The sequence below is a fragment of the Oryctolagus cuniculus genome, chromosome 6, assembly GCF_051225735.1.
Source record: "Oryctolagus cuniculus isolate XC-2025 breed Fujian yellow rabbit chromosome 6, ASM5122573v1, whole genome shotgun sequence".
NCBI classification, from domain to species: domain Eukaryota; kingdom Metazoa; phylum Chordata; class Mammalia; order Lagomorpha; family Leporidae; genus Oryctolagus; species Oryctolagus cuniculus.
Genome location: NC_142872.1, coordinates 26,583,007 through 26,599,083, shown reverse-complemented (window position 1 = coordinate 26,599,083; position 16,077 = coordinate 26,583,007). Strand labels below are relative to the sequence as shown.

General features: G+C 55.2%; 1 protein-coding gene across 5 annotated transcripts in view; it reads left to right on the top strand.

The window, feature by feature from the left end:
• The first annotated feature begins 858 nt into the window (after positions 1-858).
• SPOCK1 (SPARC (osteonectin), cwcv and kazal like domains proteoglycan 1) overlaps positions 859-16,077 on the top strand; it is a 487,158-nt gene continuing 471,939 nt past the window's right edge. For 2 of the 5 annotated variants that reach the window (XM_089335896.1, XM_089335898.1), the window contains exons 1-2: positions 860-2,755; positions 3,594-3,779. In XM_089335896.1, the coding sequence (XP_089192022.1) occupies positions 2,075-2,755; positions 3,594-3,779 (867 nt within the window). In that variant the 5' untranslated portion in view covers positions 860-2,074. Of the gene's footprint in view, positions 2,756-2,953; positions 3,142-3,593; positions 3,780-16,077 lie in introns of those variants that run through there. The other 3 variants (XM_089335897.1, XM_089335895.1, XM_002710225.6) reach the window with 3 other exon arrangements.

Here is a 16,077-nt window from a genome sequence, read left to right as displayed (position 1 = left end):
GGTCCTCTAAGCTGCCTGTGCTCTGTGCCTCAGCACAGCACGGCCACAGTGATGTGTGCGTCACGCCCCCCAGGAGCATCGTCCGAGGACCCATTAACCTGAAAATAAAACAGGCAGGGCTCTTTGGAAATAAGACCTATGTTAAAACAAGGAGTTATTATAGCCGTGCATAAGGCAGTGAACACAGAAATACAGCCCCAAGCTGGGTATTGATTTTGGTCCCGGGTGTGTCCCACAGTCGAATAAATCTGACATTTCTTCCCTGAGCGCTGGCTGGGCTGATGGCAGGTCTCCAGCTCCCAGCCTCCTCCAAGGTTATGTCCTTTGTCAGCTCCGCCGGATCCAGCACCCCCGCACCTGCCCGAGCCGCGCGGCACAGGCTGTCCCTCCCACTCTGCCGGGGTTTCCGGGGAAGATTCCAGTTGTGAACTTGGAGTGTGGCCAGGAGCAGATGCCCTCTGGTTAAACTGGGGACAGGTTCTCCCAGCAAAACAGTGGCTCTGGGGGGCCTGAACGAAGAGGCCCTAGACAGTTTCAAAGTTTGCAAGCTTTAGGCTGCATCAAGGGTTATGGAATTTGCTCCATTCACTCTCTCATTCACTGGAGAAATACTTACTGAGCACATACCAAATGTAAGCCTAGAGCAGCAGTGAAAAATGCAACATGTTTGTGTTCTTGGAGTTCATACCCAAATTCAAGAAGAGAGGCCATGTAAACGAAAGAGAAATACACTCTTATGGGAACAGCCAAGTACAATGATAAACAGAGAATACTGGTGTGGCTGGAGAGTGCCTATTTTTTCCAATTAATTTTAAAAAAATTTGTTTATGAGAGAGAGAGAGAGAAAAGAGAGAGAGAGGTGCTCCATCTGCTGGTTCACTCTCCAAAGGTCTGTAACAATGAGTGCTGGGCCGTGCCAAAGCCAGGAGTCAGGAGCCCAGACAGGACTCCCATGTGAGTAGCAGGGGCCCAAGTCCTTGAGCCTTCTCTGTTGCCTTCCAGGGTCTGCATTCGCAGGAAGTTGGAATCAGAAGTGGCGCCAGACCTTGAACCAAGGTACTCCACTGTGGCATGTGGATGTCTTAGCCGCTGGGAGTGCCTGTTTTGGGTGAGGTGGTCAGGGAAGGTCTCAGGGAGGTGGTGACATCTGAGCAGAAATCTGAGAGCTGAGAAGGAGGTCATGGGCGAAGGGCAGGGAAAGGATCGTTGCAGGCAGAGGCCCCAGCAGTGGCACTGAGGTGAAGACAGGCCGGGCAGGTTTGCAGACCATGGGACGGTGTGGCTCGGGAGGGGACAGCTGTGCAGAGCTAAATTGCTCACGGGAAGGCATTTGGATCCAGGTTTCAGTGTTATGGCGAGGGGCTGGTTTCTGTTTGGAAAAGGTTGCTGTGATCCTCTGGTGGAAAAAGAGCCGCAGGAGAGCGGAGAGAGTCCCGAGAAGCAGTCAGGAACTGGCCGCGGCCCCGGGGAGAGGCGAGATCCCAGTGGGCTGCATGGAAGCAGAGCGGCCCAGCCGGCGGATGCCTGGGGAGTGTGAGGGGCACCGCAGCGGACCACATCCCCAGCCGTGAGGACAGGCACACGCTCTCTCTAACTGGTGACTGAGGGCACTCGGCCTTGGCAAGTCTGACACAGCTGTGGGGTGTCCGAGGCGAGGTCTGGTGTGAAGCCAGATACGCGGGCCCCAGACACCTGCGGGCTGGCAGTGCACCTGGAGCCGAGGCACCGGCTTGGATGGCGAGAGCCCAGCGCCTGGGAGCCTCTGGGATAGAAGCCAGAGTGACCACGGGGGTGACAGCGCCCCAGGAACCAAAGAAACCAAAGTGCGGGAGTGGGGAGCGCAGGCTGCCGGGATGGCAGGCAGGTCCCGGGGTTGAAGACTGAACTGGAGGGGAGGATGCAAAAGCAACCCCTGGGGCAGCTATTGGGAGAAGCTTTGCTGTCGGGCCGGGCAGAGACGGGGGCCGCCGCCTGCGTGGGTGTCTGTGGCCATCGGAGGCATTCTGGCTGTGGGTTCTAGTTCCCTGCCCCTCTCCAAACGCCTGGGACACTGTCGTCTGCCGACAGTCCCCAGATGAGGCAGACCCTGGGTGATGCGACTTCACTCCTCTCTCTCCCTTCCAGCAACACAGATCTGCCAGAGGCATGTTGGGGTCACCCCGGCTCGCAGATGTCCTTAAGGAAAACCCTAATCCAGTGTCTGCATGTTAAACGATCACCCTCCAGCGCACCATTTACGGTACAGCCCCCAACCGAACGCATCACACATCACATTCAGACAGGCTGGGTGCCATATAGTCACTCATTCATTCACCTGCCATCGCGTGGGCGCTTGCTGTGTGTCTGGAGCCGGTGCTCTGGGGGAGCCTCCGATGCTCCTCTGGGTCCTGTCTTCCTCTCTCCACTCCTGCCCCTAGGAAAACGCAGGAGGCTGGCGCGGACAGAGGCAGACGCCATGGGAGACCCACACGGTCAAGGTGAGGACACAGGGCCTAGGAATGGAGGCTGCCTGCAGGGGTTGGCAGCAGTGGGCGTGGAGCAGCAGGCTTGGGCGGCGGAGGCACGGTCGGGAGTACGGCTGGGACAGGGGGGCGCAGCTGTTCCCCGCCCTGGGAACGTGAGGCGGGGATTCTCAGGCAGGGGCACCTGGGAGCTGTTCACAGCGCAGACTCTCCCTGGGGGCCGCTCATTCGGCAGGTGGAGGCCAGAGCCCGGGATTCCTACTTGCAAGCAGCTCTCTCCTTTGCCTAGCAAGGTGATTCTGAGCTTCCCTCCTTTCGAGAATGCCACAGCACTGTCTGCCTTATATCCTTGGTCCTGCGTTAGCAGCACCCCCTTCCCGGCCAGGCCAGGGTCTGGCTGCGGGGCTGTCGGGCGGGCCGCACTGCAGCGCGCGGCCGCCAGGAGGCGCCAGAGGCCTCGGCTCGCGCGCCCCGGCTCCTCCGCCCGCCGACGCCGCGCCCGAGTCGGGGAGCGAGCGCAGCCAGAGCGCTGCGGGCTCACAAAGCGGACGGACGCGCGGCGCCGGCGGCGGCGGGAGGTGGCAGGAGCGCAGGGCGGCGAGTCGGCGCCCAGCCTTCCCGGCGACCGCACCACACGAGCTCGAGCACTCGGACGCGGGGACCCGGGCCGGCCTCCAAGGTACGCGCCCCAACTTGGCGTAGTTGGGACCTCGGCGCGGGCAGGGTCAGGGCCTGGGGCTCCCTCCGTGCGCCCTCCTGCGCCGAGGCCGCGGGGACCAGGGGGACCCCCCCCCAGCTGCGGGCACCCCCGCTTCGCTTGGCCAGCGCCCGGCGTTGCTGCTCAGAGCCCGGTGCCCCCATGTCCCCCACGCGCTGGGTCCGTCTGGGGGAGCGCAGTTTGCGGACCCGGGGCCGCCGGCTCTCGGGAAGGGGTCCTGGAGCCCTCGGCCGCGCGGGGACCCGCGGGGACCCGCGCCGAGGGCTCCCGTGTAGTTGGACAGCGGCCGGCGGTCTGTGACGCAGCCGCCTCCGCCAGGGCCGGGCCCTGGGTGCCCGGGCGCGCGTCCCGGCGGTGCGAGGACGGCCCGGTGTCCGGCCTCCGCCGCTCACAGCCCCTGCCCTGTCCCGCAGATGCCGGCGGTCGCGGTGCTGGCGGCCGCCGCCGCCGCCTGGTGCCTCCTCCAAGTCGAGAGCCGGCACCTGGACGCGCTGGCCCGCGGCGCGGGCCCCAACCACGGCCATTTCCTGGACAACGACCAGTGGCTGAGCACCGTGTCCCAGTACGACCGGGACAAGTATTGGAACCGCTTCCGAGACGTGAGTACCGCGCGGCGCGGCGGGGAGACCGGGGCGGGGCCGGGCGGACCTCCACGGAGGCCCTGGGCTGTGCGTCTTGCTTGCGAGCAACTTTAAAGAGAACTTGGGCGGCTCGGTGCGCTTGCCTGTTACCTGTGGTCCAGGTGTGCATAGCTGCAGTCCGGGGGTGGGGGGCGGGGCTGTCACCTGGCGCGGACCGATGCCGGCACCCATGGGGAGAGGCCCCGGGGGCTTCTGGGCTCTCCGCGGGGGGCGGCTGGCTTTGCCTGGCGCCCGGAGACCCCGGCCAGGGGCGTCAGGTGGATCCGGGCTGGAGAGGTCAGGGGGAGCGCGGGCCAGGTGTGGCAGGTGTGAGAGGAGGCTGGCGTGTGCGTCGTAGCCGTGGGCCTGATACGCTGGGGAGGGAGCGGTGGTCTTGACCCTCGCGGTCTTTCTGGAAAGGGAGGGTGGGGCAGGAGGCCCGCGGGGACCCTGGGCGCCCGGGGCGCCGATGCTGCCAGGTTGCGCCCGGAGGCCGGCCCCACTGGCCAGGTGGCCCCCGGGGTGAGGAGCGGGAGGCGCCTGTCGCGGTCTGCCCAGCAGAGGGCGTCCCCTCCGTGCGGCGGGAGCTGCAGCCCGCGCTCCCCAGGCGGCCCCGGGGGCCAGGCCGAGCCCCTCTCCTCTCCCGCCTCGTCCGGAGCACCAGGAATTCCTAGCCCAGAGAGCTGTCCTACAGTCAGAGTGTCCAAGGTTTAGGAGCCAAGCAGAGAAACGCTTCTGTGTTCCAGAGCCCTGCTGGTGTTGTAAAATATGGAGCAGTTTTAGGTATTAAACTAGAAATTTCAACCGCGTGTTAAAGACCCGGACCGTAGCCAGAGCCCCGTGTCCTCAGCAGGGCATGGTGTACAGGTTTCTGAGAGGTGTGTGTGTGGGGGTCCCGCCCTTGTGGGGACAGGGAGCGCCTCTGCAGGCCCTCTTGCAAGGGAACAGGTGCACCTTGCGTGAGAAGTGGGGGCTTCCCTCTGTGCGTTGCGTCTCTGCTCATTCCAAGCCCGCCTGGCCTGCTTCTCTTAGAAGGGGATTTGGAAACATTTTGTGAGCTTCTGAGGTAACCTAGGGCTTTCTGTGTGCTGCAGGGAGCTTCCTCCCACACCTGGTTCCGTCTCTGACCCGCCCCGTTAACCACCAGGAACCCTGCCTTTACTGCCTTAGCCCAGTACTGAGAACTGTGCTCAGACCCAGACGCTTGGGTTCCTGAGCTTGACTGGGGTAGGAATGGGTTGCCGGGCAGTGTGGAAGGCTGCTGGGTGCAGGAGCCACCTTTGCAGGTGTGCTCTTGGCAGCTGGGTTGGGTTGAATACGTTTGAGCCGGTTGACTCTCTGGGTTCTGGAACCATTTACTGTGCTCCTGTGTCTGTCTGAGGTTTCCTAATCTTCGTGCATCGTGAGCTGGGCATTACCTCTAATTCCTGTTTGGCTTTCCTCTTAAAAAGAAAAAATTGGGCTTTTCTTCCTTTCTTGCCTTTGTTCTGGGTGGTGGTGGTATTTTTAAGCATTGATTCGGTGGCTCTTGAACCCTGACTGATGATGACGGCCATCTGGGTGCACCAGGCACCTCCCCTGTAGCTCTTGTTCCTGCGTTTCTGGAGTGAGTACTGGGAACCCGTGTCCTAGCGTAAGCAAATCTGTGGGGTAATTACGATGTTTAGGAAGTACTTCTTTACTATGGTAAATGTGTTCAGGGCTTAACAACATGAGAACTGCTTTTATGCTCCAGTGCACTGCTTCTCTGGGTTTGTTTTAGTGTTAAACTAAGATTTTTAGCAGCACATAGGTATTTGTAAAAGATTTGCTTATTATTTGAAAGCAGAGTTAGAGGGAGAGACAAAGCGATCTTCCTTCTGCTGGTTCTCTTCCTAGTTACCCACAACAGCTAGGGCTGGCTGCCAGGAACCAGGGGCTCCATCTGGGCCTGCCACATGGGTGACAGGAAGCCAGGTGCTTGGGCCATCACCTGCTGCCTCCCAGGTGCGTTAGAAGGAAGGTGGATCAGAAGCAGAGGGACAAAATGGATCCCAGGCACTCCAGTGAGGGATGCAGGTTCCTGAGTGGTGGCTCAGCCTGCAGAGCCACAGTGCCCACCTCAGCAGCACATGTGTAAGAAATGTTTGATCCAGCATGACGGAAACATCTGAACATTTAAAAAAAACTCAGACATCTGCAGTCAGCAACCATTTTGTGTGCTTCCTGGAGTCTTCTAATAGTAAAAGTGGTTCAGACCATTTAATGTTCTTAACATCTTTTTTCTTTTCTTTTCTTTTCTTTTTTTTTTTTTTTTTGACAGGCAGAGTGGATAGTGAGAGAGAGACAGAGAGAAAGGTCTTCCTTTTGCCATTGGTTCACCCTCCAATGGCCGCCACGGCTGGCGCGCTGCGGCCAGCGCACCACGCTGATCCGATGGCAGGAGCCAGGTGCTTCTCCTGGTCTCCCATGGGGTGCAGGGCCCAAGTATTGGGCCATCCTCCACTGCACTCCCGGGCCACAGGAGAGAGCTGGCCTGGAAGAGGGGCAACTGGGACAGAATCCGGTGCCCCGATTGGGACTAGAACCCGGTGTGCCTGCGCCGGTAGGCGGAGGATTAGCCTAGTGAGCCGCGGCGCCGGCCAATGTTCTTAACATCTTTAAAGTGCTGGGAAACCCAGTCCAGGTGTGCTCTCAGAGCAAGCCAAGTGTCTTCAACTGGGTCCCTTATTGGGAGAACCACAAAGTGTGGATCACCTGGGACCATTCATTCAGTGGTTGCTTCCCATAGGGAGCAATGCGGCAGACAGTGGGTCATTCTCATGGAGCCAGGCCTTGCCAGAGGTTGCCAAAGCACCGGATTGTTTCAGTTGTTTTGTTGAAGCCCGTGCTTGCTGATAACTTGGAAAGGCCGTGTCTCGACATTATTGTTATGATGCTGGTCAGTTTTTGAAACTCACTTTGAAAGAACACTTCTCATCTTCTCACTTTGTTGAATTTGGAGGAGAGTTACTGAGTTGGAAATGATGTTTGAATTTGGGAAACTGAAAGCTAAGGACGTTTTTCATGGAGTTGATGCTGCTGTTACTGGGTCAGTTGGAAGTGAGTATTGGTGGGAGCTGTGTTTGACGCTCCCTGATGGTTGGGTGGGGACAGCCTCGACGCCTCTGCTCACTGTCCTGTTGCTCTGCGTGTGTAAGCACTGGCTTCTCATTTGCAGAAGTAAACCTTCAGAGCTGCTCCATGGCTTGATGTTTTGAGCTGAGGATTCAGGAGAAATAACTGCAAAATTCAAATGACTTCTCTTAAATGTATTTGTGATCTGTTAGTTTGGTCATTATTCTTTTATAAACACTAGTAATTGAGATGTTTTGGGCAGGTGGAGTCCTGGACTTTGTGCACAAATGAAATATTAAAATGAGAGTATGAAAAAGGCAGATGTTTAGATTAAATTATACGATGATTTTCCATCTCCAGCTGTCAGAGGTTGGAGGTAGAAGGGCCAAGATGTGGCAATTCTCATTTTTCTGAATCTGACTTGGCCTTGGCTTTGAATAACCATTACTGTGATGAAAATATTCTCTGCTCATTGTTACATTCGTCTGTACATTCACACATCCCAACACGTGGCAGGCACTGAGCTGTAAGGGAGAGTAAACATGTTCTCTAACCTTGGTGTGTTGGATGCAGTCCCTTAACTTAAGGGTCCTACCAGTCTTTGTTACTCTGTTTTCTTTATTTAGATAAAAGTTTTTTCTTAGCCTTGCTGGGGATAATGAAAAGATTAAGGCATTGCAAGAAGAGATAGTAGCTGATATTTAAGGAGCACTGTTTCCTTGTGAATGCTCCTAACAATCCTATGGTACTAACATTACTATCCCCTGTTTACTGGTCGGTGAAGTCTGCTGTTCAGGTAAGGATCTGGGTTGTGGAGGGGCCTGGGCTGGAACCAGGCCGTCCGGATCTCAGCTCCTGGTGCACGCTGTGGATTGGGGAGTCAGCCTCTATCCATCTCATGTTGCCGTCTTTGCTGTGTGAGGTTGGAGACAGTGAAGATACCGAGGCTAAGATGCAGCAGGATGGGGAGCTTGGACACAGCTTACTCAGGGGTCATGTCAGGGCTTACCTTCTCCTAATAATGAGCTTCTGATTTGATTAAAATAATATTGTTGCTGACACCAAACATGGCATTTTCTTTCTTTTGCACACATGAAAGTGGCCCTGACATTTAACTCCCGGATAATTACCTGTAACAGGCCCAAAGAACCACAAGTGTTGCCTGGCTGGCATTTATCTTAGCGCGCAGGGCCCTGAGTTTGTAATTCTAATGAGAGCGCATGGACCTGCTCTCCTTCTCCTTGTACCGCGTGCTCTGTGGGCTTGGGTGGCCTCCAGCTCAGAACCAGGGTGGCTGTGAGCCTCTCATCTGCTCATTGGCTCTTCACTTCTTGGCTGTAATGAGTTGTGAATGCAAGTGGGGCTTACTGATAGACTTGTGGCTGGCCGAGTCGGTGGGACTGGTGACAAGAGAAGTGGTGTGGTTTATGGATCAGTCATTAATCTGTCACCACAGAAACTTGATGTGTAATCGAGAGTAGCAGAAAATCATTTTGATTAAACAGGTTCAAGGAGACATAAATGAGTTTAGAGCCTCACTCTCTTTAATGAACCCACCATCTTAAATCCCTCGTGCCAGATGACCGCTGATAGAAGTAGTTGTTTCAGCCGGTGCCGCAGCTCACTAGGCTAATCCTCTGCCTTGCGGCGCCGGCACACCGGGTTCTAGTCCCAGTTGGGGCACCGGATTCTGTCCCGGTTGCCCCTCTTCCAGGCCAGCTCTCTGCTGTGGCCAGGGAGTGCAGTGGAGGATGGCCCAAGTGCTTGGGCCCTGCACCCCATGGGAGACCAGGATAAGTACCTGGCTCCTGCCATCGGATCAGTGTGGTGCGCAGGCCGCAGTGCGCTGGCCGCGGCGGCCATTGGAGGGTGAACCAATGGCAAAAAGAAGACTTTTCTCTGTCTCTCTCTCTCACTGTCCACTCTGCCTGTCAAAAAAAAAAAAAAAGTAGTTGTTTCACAGAGACCATGATGGAGGAGCAATAGAGGATTTGACAGGCCTAAGAGTGCCCTTGACCTCTCTGACCTCCAGTTTGCCCTTGTCAGAGAAAAGACCCCATTGGTCTTGACTGGCCAGGGCTACAGAGGTGACTTCTGTTGCTGGACTTTAGCTGGAATGCATTGATCAGGGCAGACCTCCTCTCCTGTGTGCTGATGGAGCTGTTTCCAATATCAAGAAGTAGGCCTGGCATTGTAATGCAGGAGCTTAAGCCACCATCCTGTATCAGAGCTCCAGTTTGAGTCTCATCTCCTCCTCTTCTGATCCAGCTCCCTGCTCATGCACCTGGGAAAGCAGCAGAAGATGGCCCAAGTGCTTGGGCCCCTGCACCCACTTGGAGAACCTGCATGGAGATTCAGGATTCTGGCTTTAGCCTGACCCAGCCCTGGTTGTCCTGGCCATTTGGGGAGTGAACCAGCATATAGAAGATCAGTATTAATCTGTATCTCTCTTTCTGCTTCTTGCTCTGCCTTTCAAATATATAAATAAACGTTGAAAAAAAAACAACAACAAGAAGTAGCTCCAAATGGGTAATTGTGCCTATAATATTCCCATGTAAGAATAGGGCCTAATCATTGGCTCACCTATTTTGTCTCCTTTGAGACAAAGCAGTTAGACATTTTGTAATAAATCATTTCTTATTCACTTCTTCCATTTCAAACCAAACACACTCAAATCTCCAGGTGACCATGTTCAGGATGACTCACTCTGCCTTTGCTACGCTGAGTTGACTCGAGCAATTCCTCAGATCCAAGCTCTCACTTGGTTTCATCTCTCTAGGTGAGATAATTACACACCAAAGAAATTTCTTTTAAGAGACAAATACTTTGAACAAGGTTACAAGTTTATTTTTAGCCACATTTAATGCATTGTAAGAGGCATCATTTTATTTGGGGGTGGGGGGAGAGGTAAAGGGAGAGAGAAAGGAAGGAAGGGAAGGAGGGAGGGGCAGACAGAGCTCCATGCACTGGGCCACTCCCTGAAAGCCCACAATAGCTTAGGCTGGACCAAGTGGAAGCTGAGAGCCAGGAACTCAACCTAGGCCTCCCATGTGAGCAGCAGGGACACACGCACTTGAGCCATCACCACCACAACCTCCCCAGTTTCTGCCGTGGAAGTGGAGTTTGGAGTTGGCGCCAGGAATCAAATCTAGTACTCTGATGTGGGTCCCGGGCATTTCACCCAAGAGGCCACGCCCCTACCCAAGGTGCAGCTAAGAACAAGAGTCCCTGGCTTCACAGATGCCTGCTTGAAGCTAGACCGTGGATGTAAAGGTAAACAGGAAGTAGGCCCGCCATGAAGGAAAGGAAAGACCACAGCAGACAGCTTGCTCGTTCGCACCTCGGCATTGGCAGAGAGAAAGAACACACAGCCGCAGTCTCGGGTTTCTGGTCTGAGTGCACACTACCATTGCCCCCACTTCCCAAACCTACAGCGTTGGTGGGTGCATCTGCTCTGACCCTTGGACTCCTCATCTGTTGAGTGGGAAGTTTCCTGTTCTATTTTTTTTTCTTGGCAGAGTGGACAGTGAGAGAGAAAGAGAAAGGTCTTCCTTTTTGCCGTTGGTTCACCCTCCAATGGCCGCCATAGCTGGCGCGCTGTGGCTGGTGCACCGCACTGATCCGATGGCAGAAGCCAGGTGCTTCTCCTGGTCTCCCATGCAGGTGCACTGCACTCCCGGGCCACAGCAGAGAGCTGGACTGGAAGAGGAGCAACCGGGACAGAATCCGGCACCCTGACTGGGACTAGAACCCCGGGGTGCCTGCGCCGCAGGTGGAGGATTAGCCTAGTGAGCCGCAGCACTGGCCTAGAGTCCTGTTCTGTTAGTAAGAACTCTAGATTGCAAGTCACTGAAACCTGGGCTGTGTTTGATATGTAAGTGAAAATCCTGGGACGGTGTGACTTTATTTAGGGCTGGACTCAGACGCAACATCCGTCACAGGACCTGGCCTTTGAGTGTGTCTGTCGCTCGCTCTCTCCTGCCTACCATCTTTGGGCTTTTCTGTGGCCTTCATTGCTTTTGTTCTCAGGCTGAGTAGTTCATTTAGTGGCTCACGGAAACAACAAATTTGTGTCCCCGTCTTGTTTTCATGTCTGAACAGGGCCAGTACAAGTCCCTGAACTGGGGCAGGAATTTGGCCCGGTGGTTGAGGTAGAGCCTGGGACACCAGTATTGGAGTCCTGGGGTTTGAGTCTTGACTCTGCTTCTGACTCCCAGTTCCTGCGAATGCACTCCCTGGGAGGCAGCAGGTGGTGGCGCCCGGCCACCCACATGGGATGTGGAGGGCGTTCCTGGCTTCAGCTTGGCCCAGCCCCAGCTGTTGGGGGCATTTGAGGGAGTGAACCAATGGATGAAAGATACAGATCTCTTTCAAAAAATAGCATTAACAGAATTGAGACCTGCCAGGTGTATCTGCGTTAAGTATCCGTTCGTCAGTCAGCACCTAGGCCAAGCTGATACAATATGCTGATTGTGTAGGCCTGGTTGTGTGCCCAGGGCTGAACTGGGGCTAGTGTGATGCTGGGGACCTCTGCTGGGTCCCATGGCTTGGAGGTGGTTGGAGGGGAGTTCCTTAGGGGAAAGTGGATGCCTGGTGAACAGGTGCCAGTCACTATCCACAGCCTCACAGGGTTGGCAAGAATATAAATTACTTAACACAGGTGTAGCTTTAAGCAAAGTCTGGCTTAATTTTCAATAAATGGAGGCTTTTTTCATACATATCAACAGTCCTATAGGACTTTGGTGTATTGTGGCTCAGTCCATAGTCATGTATATTTACATTTAAGATTCTTTAAGAGCTGGATGCTTCCTAAAGAGAGATCCTAAGTCTGAGGTTGCCTTGCACACAGCAGGTGGTTGATAGCTTTCTGTTGGTCTGAACCACCTCCTATGTACACCTTGGGTATGAACCCTGGGGAGGGAAGGCTTTGAGGAGCGTAATGGGGACCCGTGCTTTTATGGTCATTGGTAGGTAGAACTTCGAAGTGTTAGGCATTGAAAAACTGGTTTTTGTTTGGCCCCTGTCTCTAAGCCCAGACCTCTTTCTAGGATATACTATTGTATATTGCTGGGTGTCTCCAGATATTTGGTGCAGAGCCCCGTGCAGAGAGGGAATGCTAGGATGGATGAGTGAGGGAAACAGCCCAGGCCAGATGTGTCCAGTGCCTAGACCTGGGGGCTGAGGGCTACTGCAGAGGGCTGACTCCTGGAGTCAGACGGGCTTTGAAGAAGGGAGTGCTACTGCATCAGTCATTGGCACTGGTGATGGACGGCAGCAGATGGGAGATCTGGCAGAGAAATGCAACTCTGTCACGATTCAGGCGCGGGCTCTGAATCCATGAAAGTCTCCGTGGGTCTGGATCAGGTCGTGGGTAGATGTCTGCTCTTAACCTTGGGTCACACTCCAGTCTTGCCAAGTGGCAGTTGGGGTCCTCGGCTGGAGCTCTGGGTTCCTCATCTGTGAGACTGGGACTGTAGCACCCACTTCGGGGGAGCACTGGGTGAGCGTGCAACACCCAGCAGGTGCTCCTGGCCTTTGGGTGGCAGGGGTGTGGGCCGTGCCATGCCGTGCCTGAATCCTCGTTGTGAGGGCTCTTGTAATGTTGACAAAGCCCTCACTGGTGCTCTTGCTATTGTTAGCTTTGATGCAGTTACCCTTGCCCATCTCAAGAGGCAAAATCCATGTCTTGTCCTGCATAGTGGCCCAGGCCGGCTTTATGGCTGCGTGGGGACAGAGTGCCAGTGGTGAAGCCAGTCCATGGGTTCCTGTGGTTTTCCAGTGCCCTCAGGCGCCTGCACTTTGGTCCTGGTTCTGCAAGGTGTTGGCATTGTGGTCTTTGAGGAAGCTCCCAGAGGGTCCAGCAGATGCTTCTTGGCACTCAGGCACTCCCCCAGCTCCTGGTTTGGTTTTCAAACCAATCAGAAAATGCTGGTCGGGTTGGCCAGACCTTTGTTCTTTCTCTCCAAAGGGAGCTCCTGGGTTGCAGATGGTTGGAGGCCGTCATGGGCTGTAACTCACTGCAGCCGAAGCAGCTTGGCTGTGGTCTGGGAGTACCCAGACAGTAACACGTAGTTCATGCAGGGCAGAGTGGTTTGTTGGCATCACAGTGTTCTCCAGATGCTAGCCACGTGCCGGGCCTTCGCTGGGGCAGAGTGAGGAAGACAGACACGGTTTGAACCTCCCTGGAACAGGTGCACCATCACAAACCACGCGTGTGGGTATGGTTGAGGACAGGACCTTGAGCTGGAGGCCGGATGCTGTGAGCGTTGGTCGTGGGAGGGGGAGGAGCTGAGCCCCGAGAGGGGTCCTGAGGAGGCAGGAGCGAGCCGGGGTCGGGGGGAGAGGAGGCTCTGGTGTTCTGGCAGCGGGGGCAGCAGGGCCCCAGTCCTGGAGTGGGAAAGTCCTGGCTGTGGTTCATCCGGCGTGTTTGACCTCCGACTTCCTTTCGTGGGCAGCCCTCCCTCTGGGGTATCTAGAAAGCACGCTTTACACGTGTTCATGCTGGCCACTGTTCTGGGGACGGGGCAGCGAGTCAGCTGAGAGGAGCGAGGAGCACAGCTGGCCCTGGTCCTTAGAGGGGTGGCTTCGTTCTGTGCCCCCTCCACGTGCCTTTCCGTGCTGCCTCCGGCAGCCGTCGCTGCTGTGTGGATGCCTCTCTCCCTGCCCGGTGTTGCCCAGACCCACCCACGCTGTTCCCACTTGTAAGTGTCTGGGGCTGCCACTCTGCCCTCTTCCCTCTGTGGTGCGGTGCCTGGGCTCGGGAGCTCTGACGTTTCGCTCTGCTCTTCGGAAATACGGGCGCGTGGGTTTCTCCCTCAGAGCAGTCACGTGTGAGGCGTTCTAAAACTGCTTTTCACAGGCGGCTCCCTGCCCCTCCTCCTCTGCCTTTGCTCAGAATCAACTTGGGTCCAGGCTCTGAAGCTAAAGATGAATGAAAGGATTCCTGCCCTTAGGGCTCGTGGTTGAGTGGGAGGTGACAGGCATGCGGCAACGTCGGCACACGTGGGCGTGCTTGGTGCTACCTCCTAGGCTCTGCGTCCCTGGGACACGCGTGGACAGTGTTTGTGTGGACAGTGTTTGTTTCCAGGAGGAGGAAAGATGTTGATGGAAGCTAGCAGGGATTCTTCTGGAGGAGCAATACTGATGTCCAGATGAACTTGATGCGCTTGCTCTTCTGAGGGGTCCAGGAAAAGCCCCTCCAGAGACCCTCTTGTGTGCTCCTAGAAGATGAACTTGGCTTGTGTGCAACGGGGAAAGGGGACGCATCACACACTTTGAGAGCATTTGCACACTGTGCCTGTGTGATGTGCAACGTGCCACCCTAGGCAGGGCCCCGCCGACATTCCCCAGCGTCGCTGTGTGGCGGGCGAGCAGGCTTTTACACAGAAGTCGTTGACGCCTGAGATTGGAGCAGGGAAGCGCCTGTACCAGGTGTTCCCCAGGTAAATGTTGGCAGAGATAAAACACGGGGAAAGCCAAGACGCGGAGAGTAGAGGCCACCACGCTCCGTGTTAGCCATGTACCTACTTCCTGCTGTGTGGGCAGAATCACTCTGACTCTGTTCCAGGGAGGCCAGGCCGTGATCAGCAAGGCCACGCAAGAAGGGGAGATGCCAGAGGGGTGTGCTGGGTGGCAGCCTTGAGCTCCCACCTTCACGGTCCTCAGCTGCTGGCAGGGCTTGTTGAAAGTGCAGACGGCAGCCTCCTGGTCCAGAGTAGCACCCGGGGACCCGCATTCTAATGAAACGGAGCGGGCGGTTCTGATGCAGGTGGTTCTCAAACTGTGTTTGCCAGAAATCCTGGAGAGTGACTACATCCCCCGTAGCCAACACCGCTGACGCCAGTGGGCAATACATCTGAGACAGAATGAGCATTTTATTTTGAGGACTTGAATGAGTGTGAGTGTGGTGTTTTCCCCGTCTGCCAGTGGGCAACACTGACCTCAGTGGAAAGGCCTTGTTTTCCAGTGTGTGATCTGTGCTGGTCTAAGCCACAGCGTTGTCACAAAGTGCTCCTGGAGGGGAGGAACAGATTGACCCTTGAGGAGCTTCTAGGGTGCAGGGAAGCGTGTGCACTTGAGCACAGTGGAATTGACCTGGTGCCTTCTACACGCAACCGAGTCCCTGGGCATCATGTCCCCAAATCTTCTTATTTCTGAAGGGTCTTGTTCCAGCCAGCTCTGGTCTCACGTTGTATCTTCTCTAATGGAACTGATACATTTTCTGCTTAGATGAACTCAAGGAAATTGACTGTGACACTGACTTTAGTTTATAGTGAAAAGGGTGTTGAAACAGAAGTGGTGTTTAGGGGTATGTAATAGACAAGGCATAGCTGATCTAATAAAGAATGTTTACCCTTGGGGGAGGTGTGTCCTTGAGCACATCATGTAGAGAGAAGGTCTGAGAGGTATGGGCTGCACACTGTGGCTGTGAGTCCACCTGCCATGCGGTTTCACTCTGGCTAGATCATCTAGGAAAGCCCAGAAGACACCAAGAAGAAGGGACTCCGGGGAGCTGAGAATGTTGATGTGGCCGTGTTTGCTGTTCTCAAGTCATTGCATTGCCTGCCGAATGAACTCAAACTTTGCTTTCCCCCACTTGGCTGAATTTCCTCTAATTAATGGTAAGTTAATTGCACTGAAAACTGACAAAATTATTGCCAAGAGGAAGAAAGTAGTTAAGTCTGTTGAGCAGATTTGTGTGGTCCCTTGGGGTCTCCCCTTTGCCCTGCTATGTAGGGGTACCTGGGGTCTCCAGTTCTTCCTGTGCTCATCGGATGAGGAGGTTCCTTTGTGGCTTTCTTGGGCTTGATTGGTTGGTGTCTAGTGTTGAAGGAGGCCTTGTGTCGCTGTCAGAGAGTGGAAATGTGATCCGTGGTGAAGAGCAAGTGATGCCATGTTCTGGAGTGAGAGGAGTGGTGAGCTTGTTTAAATGCCAGGGTTAACAGTTTTCCAGAATAGAATTTTGTGGTTTTTTCTTTGAATATTTTCTTCTGCTTATTTCCGTGATGGTCCTGGGCTAGGTCCTTGGCTTTCTGGAAACCAGATCCGGGAGCAGTGACTTAGTACGTTTCCTGGGTTCCTTGACCCATGGATTTGTCCCACACGTGCACTGACCGGGCTTAGATGTTTCAGGCACTGCACACTTACCTGGGAGAGAAACAGCCCGATTCCTGTCCTGTGG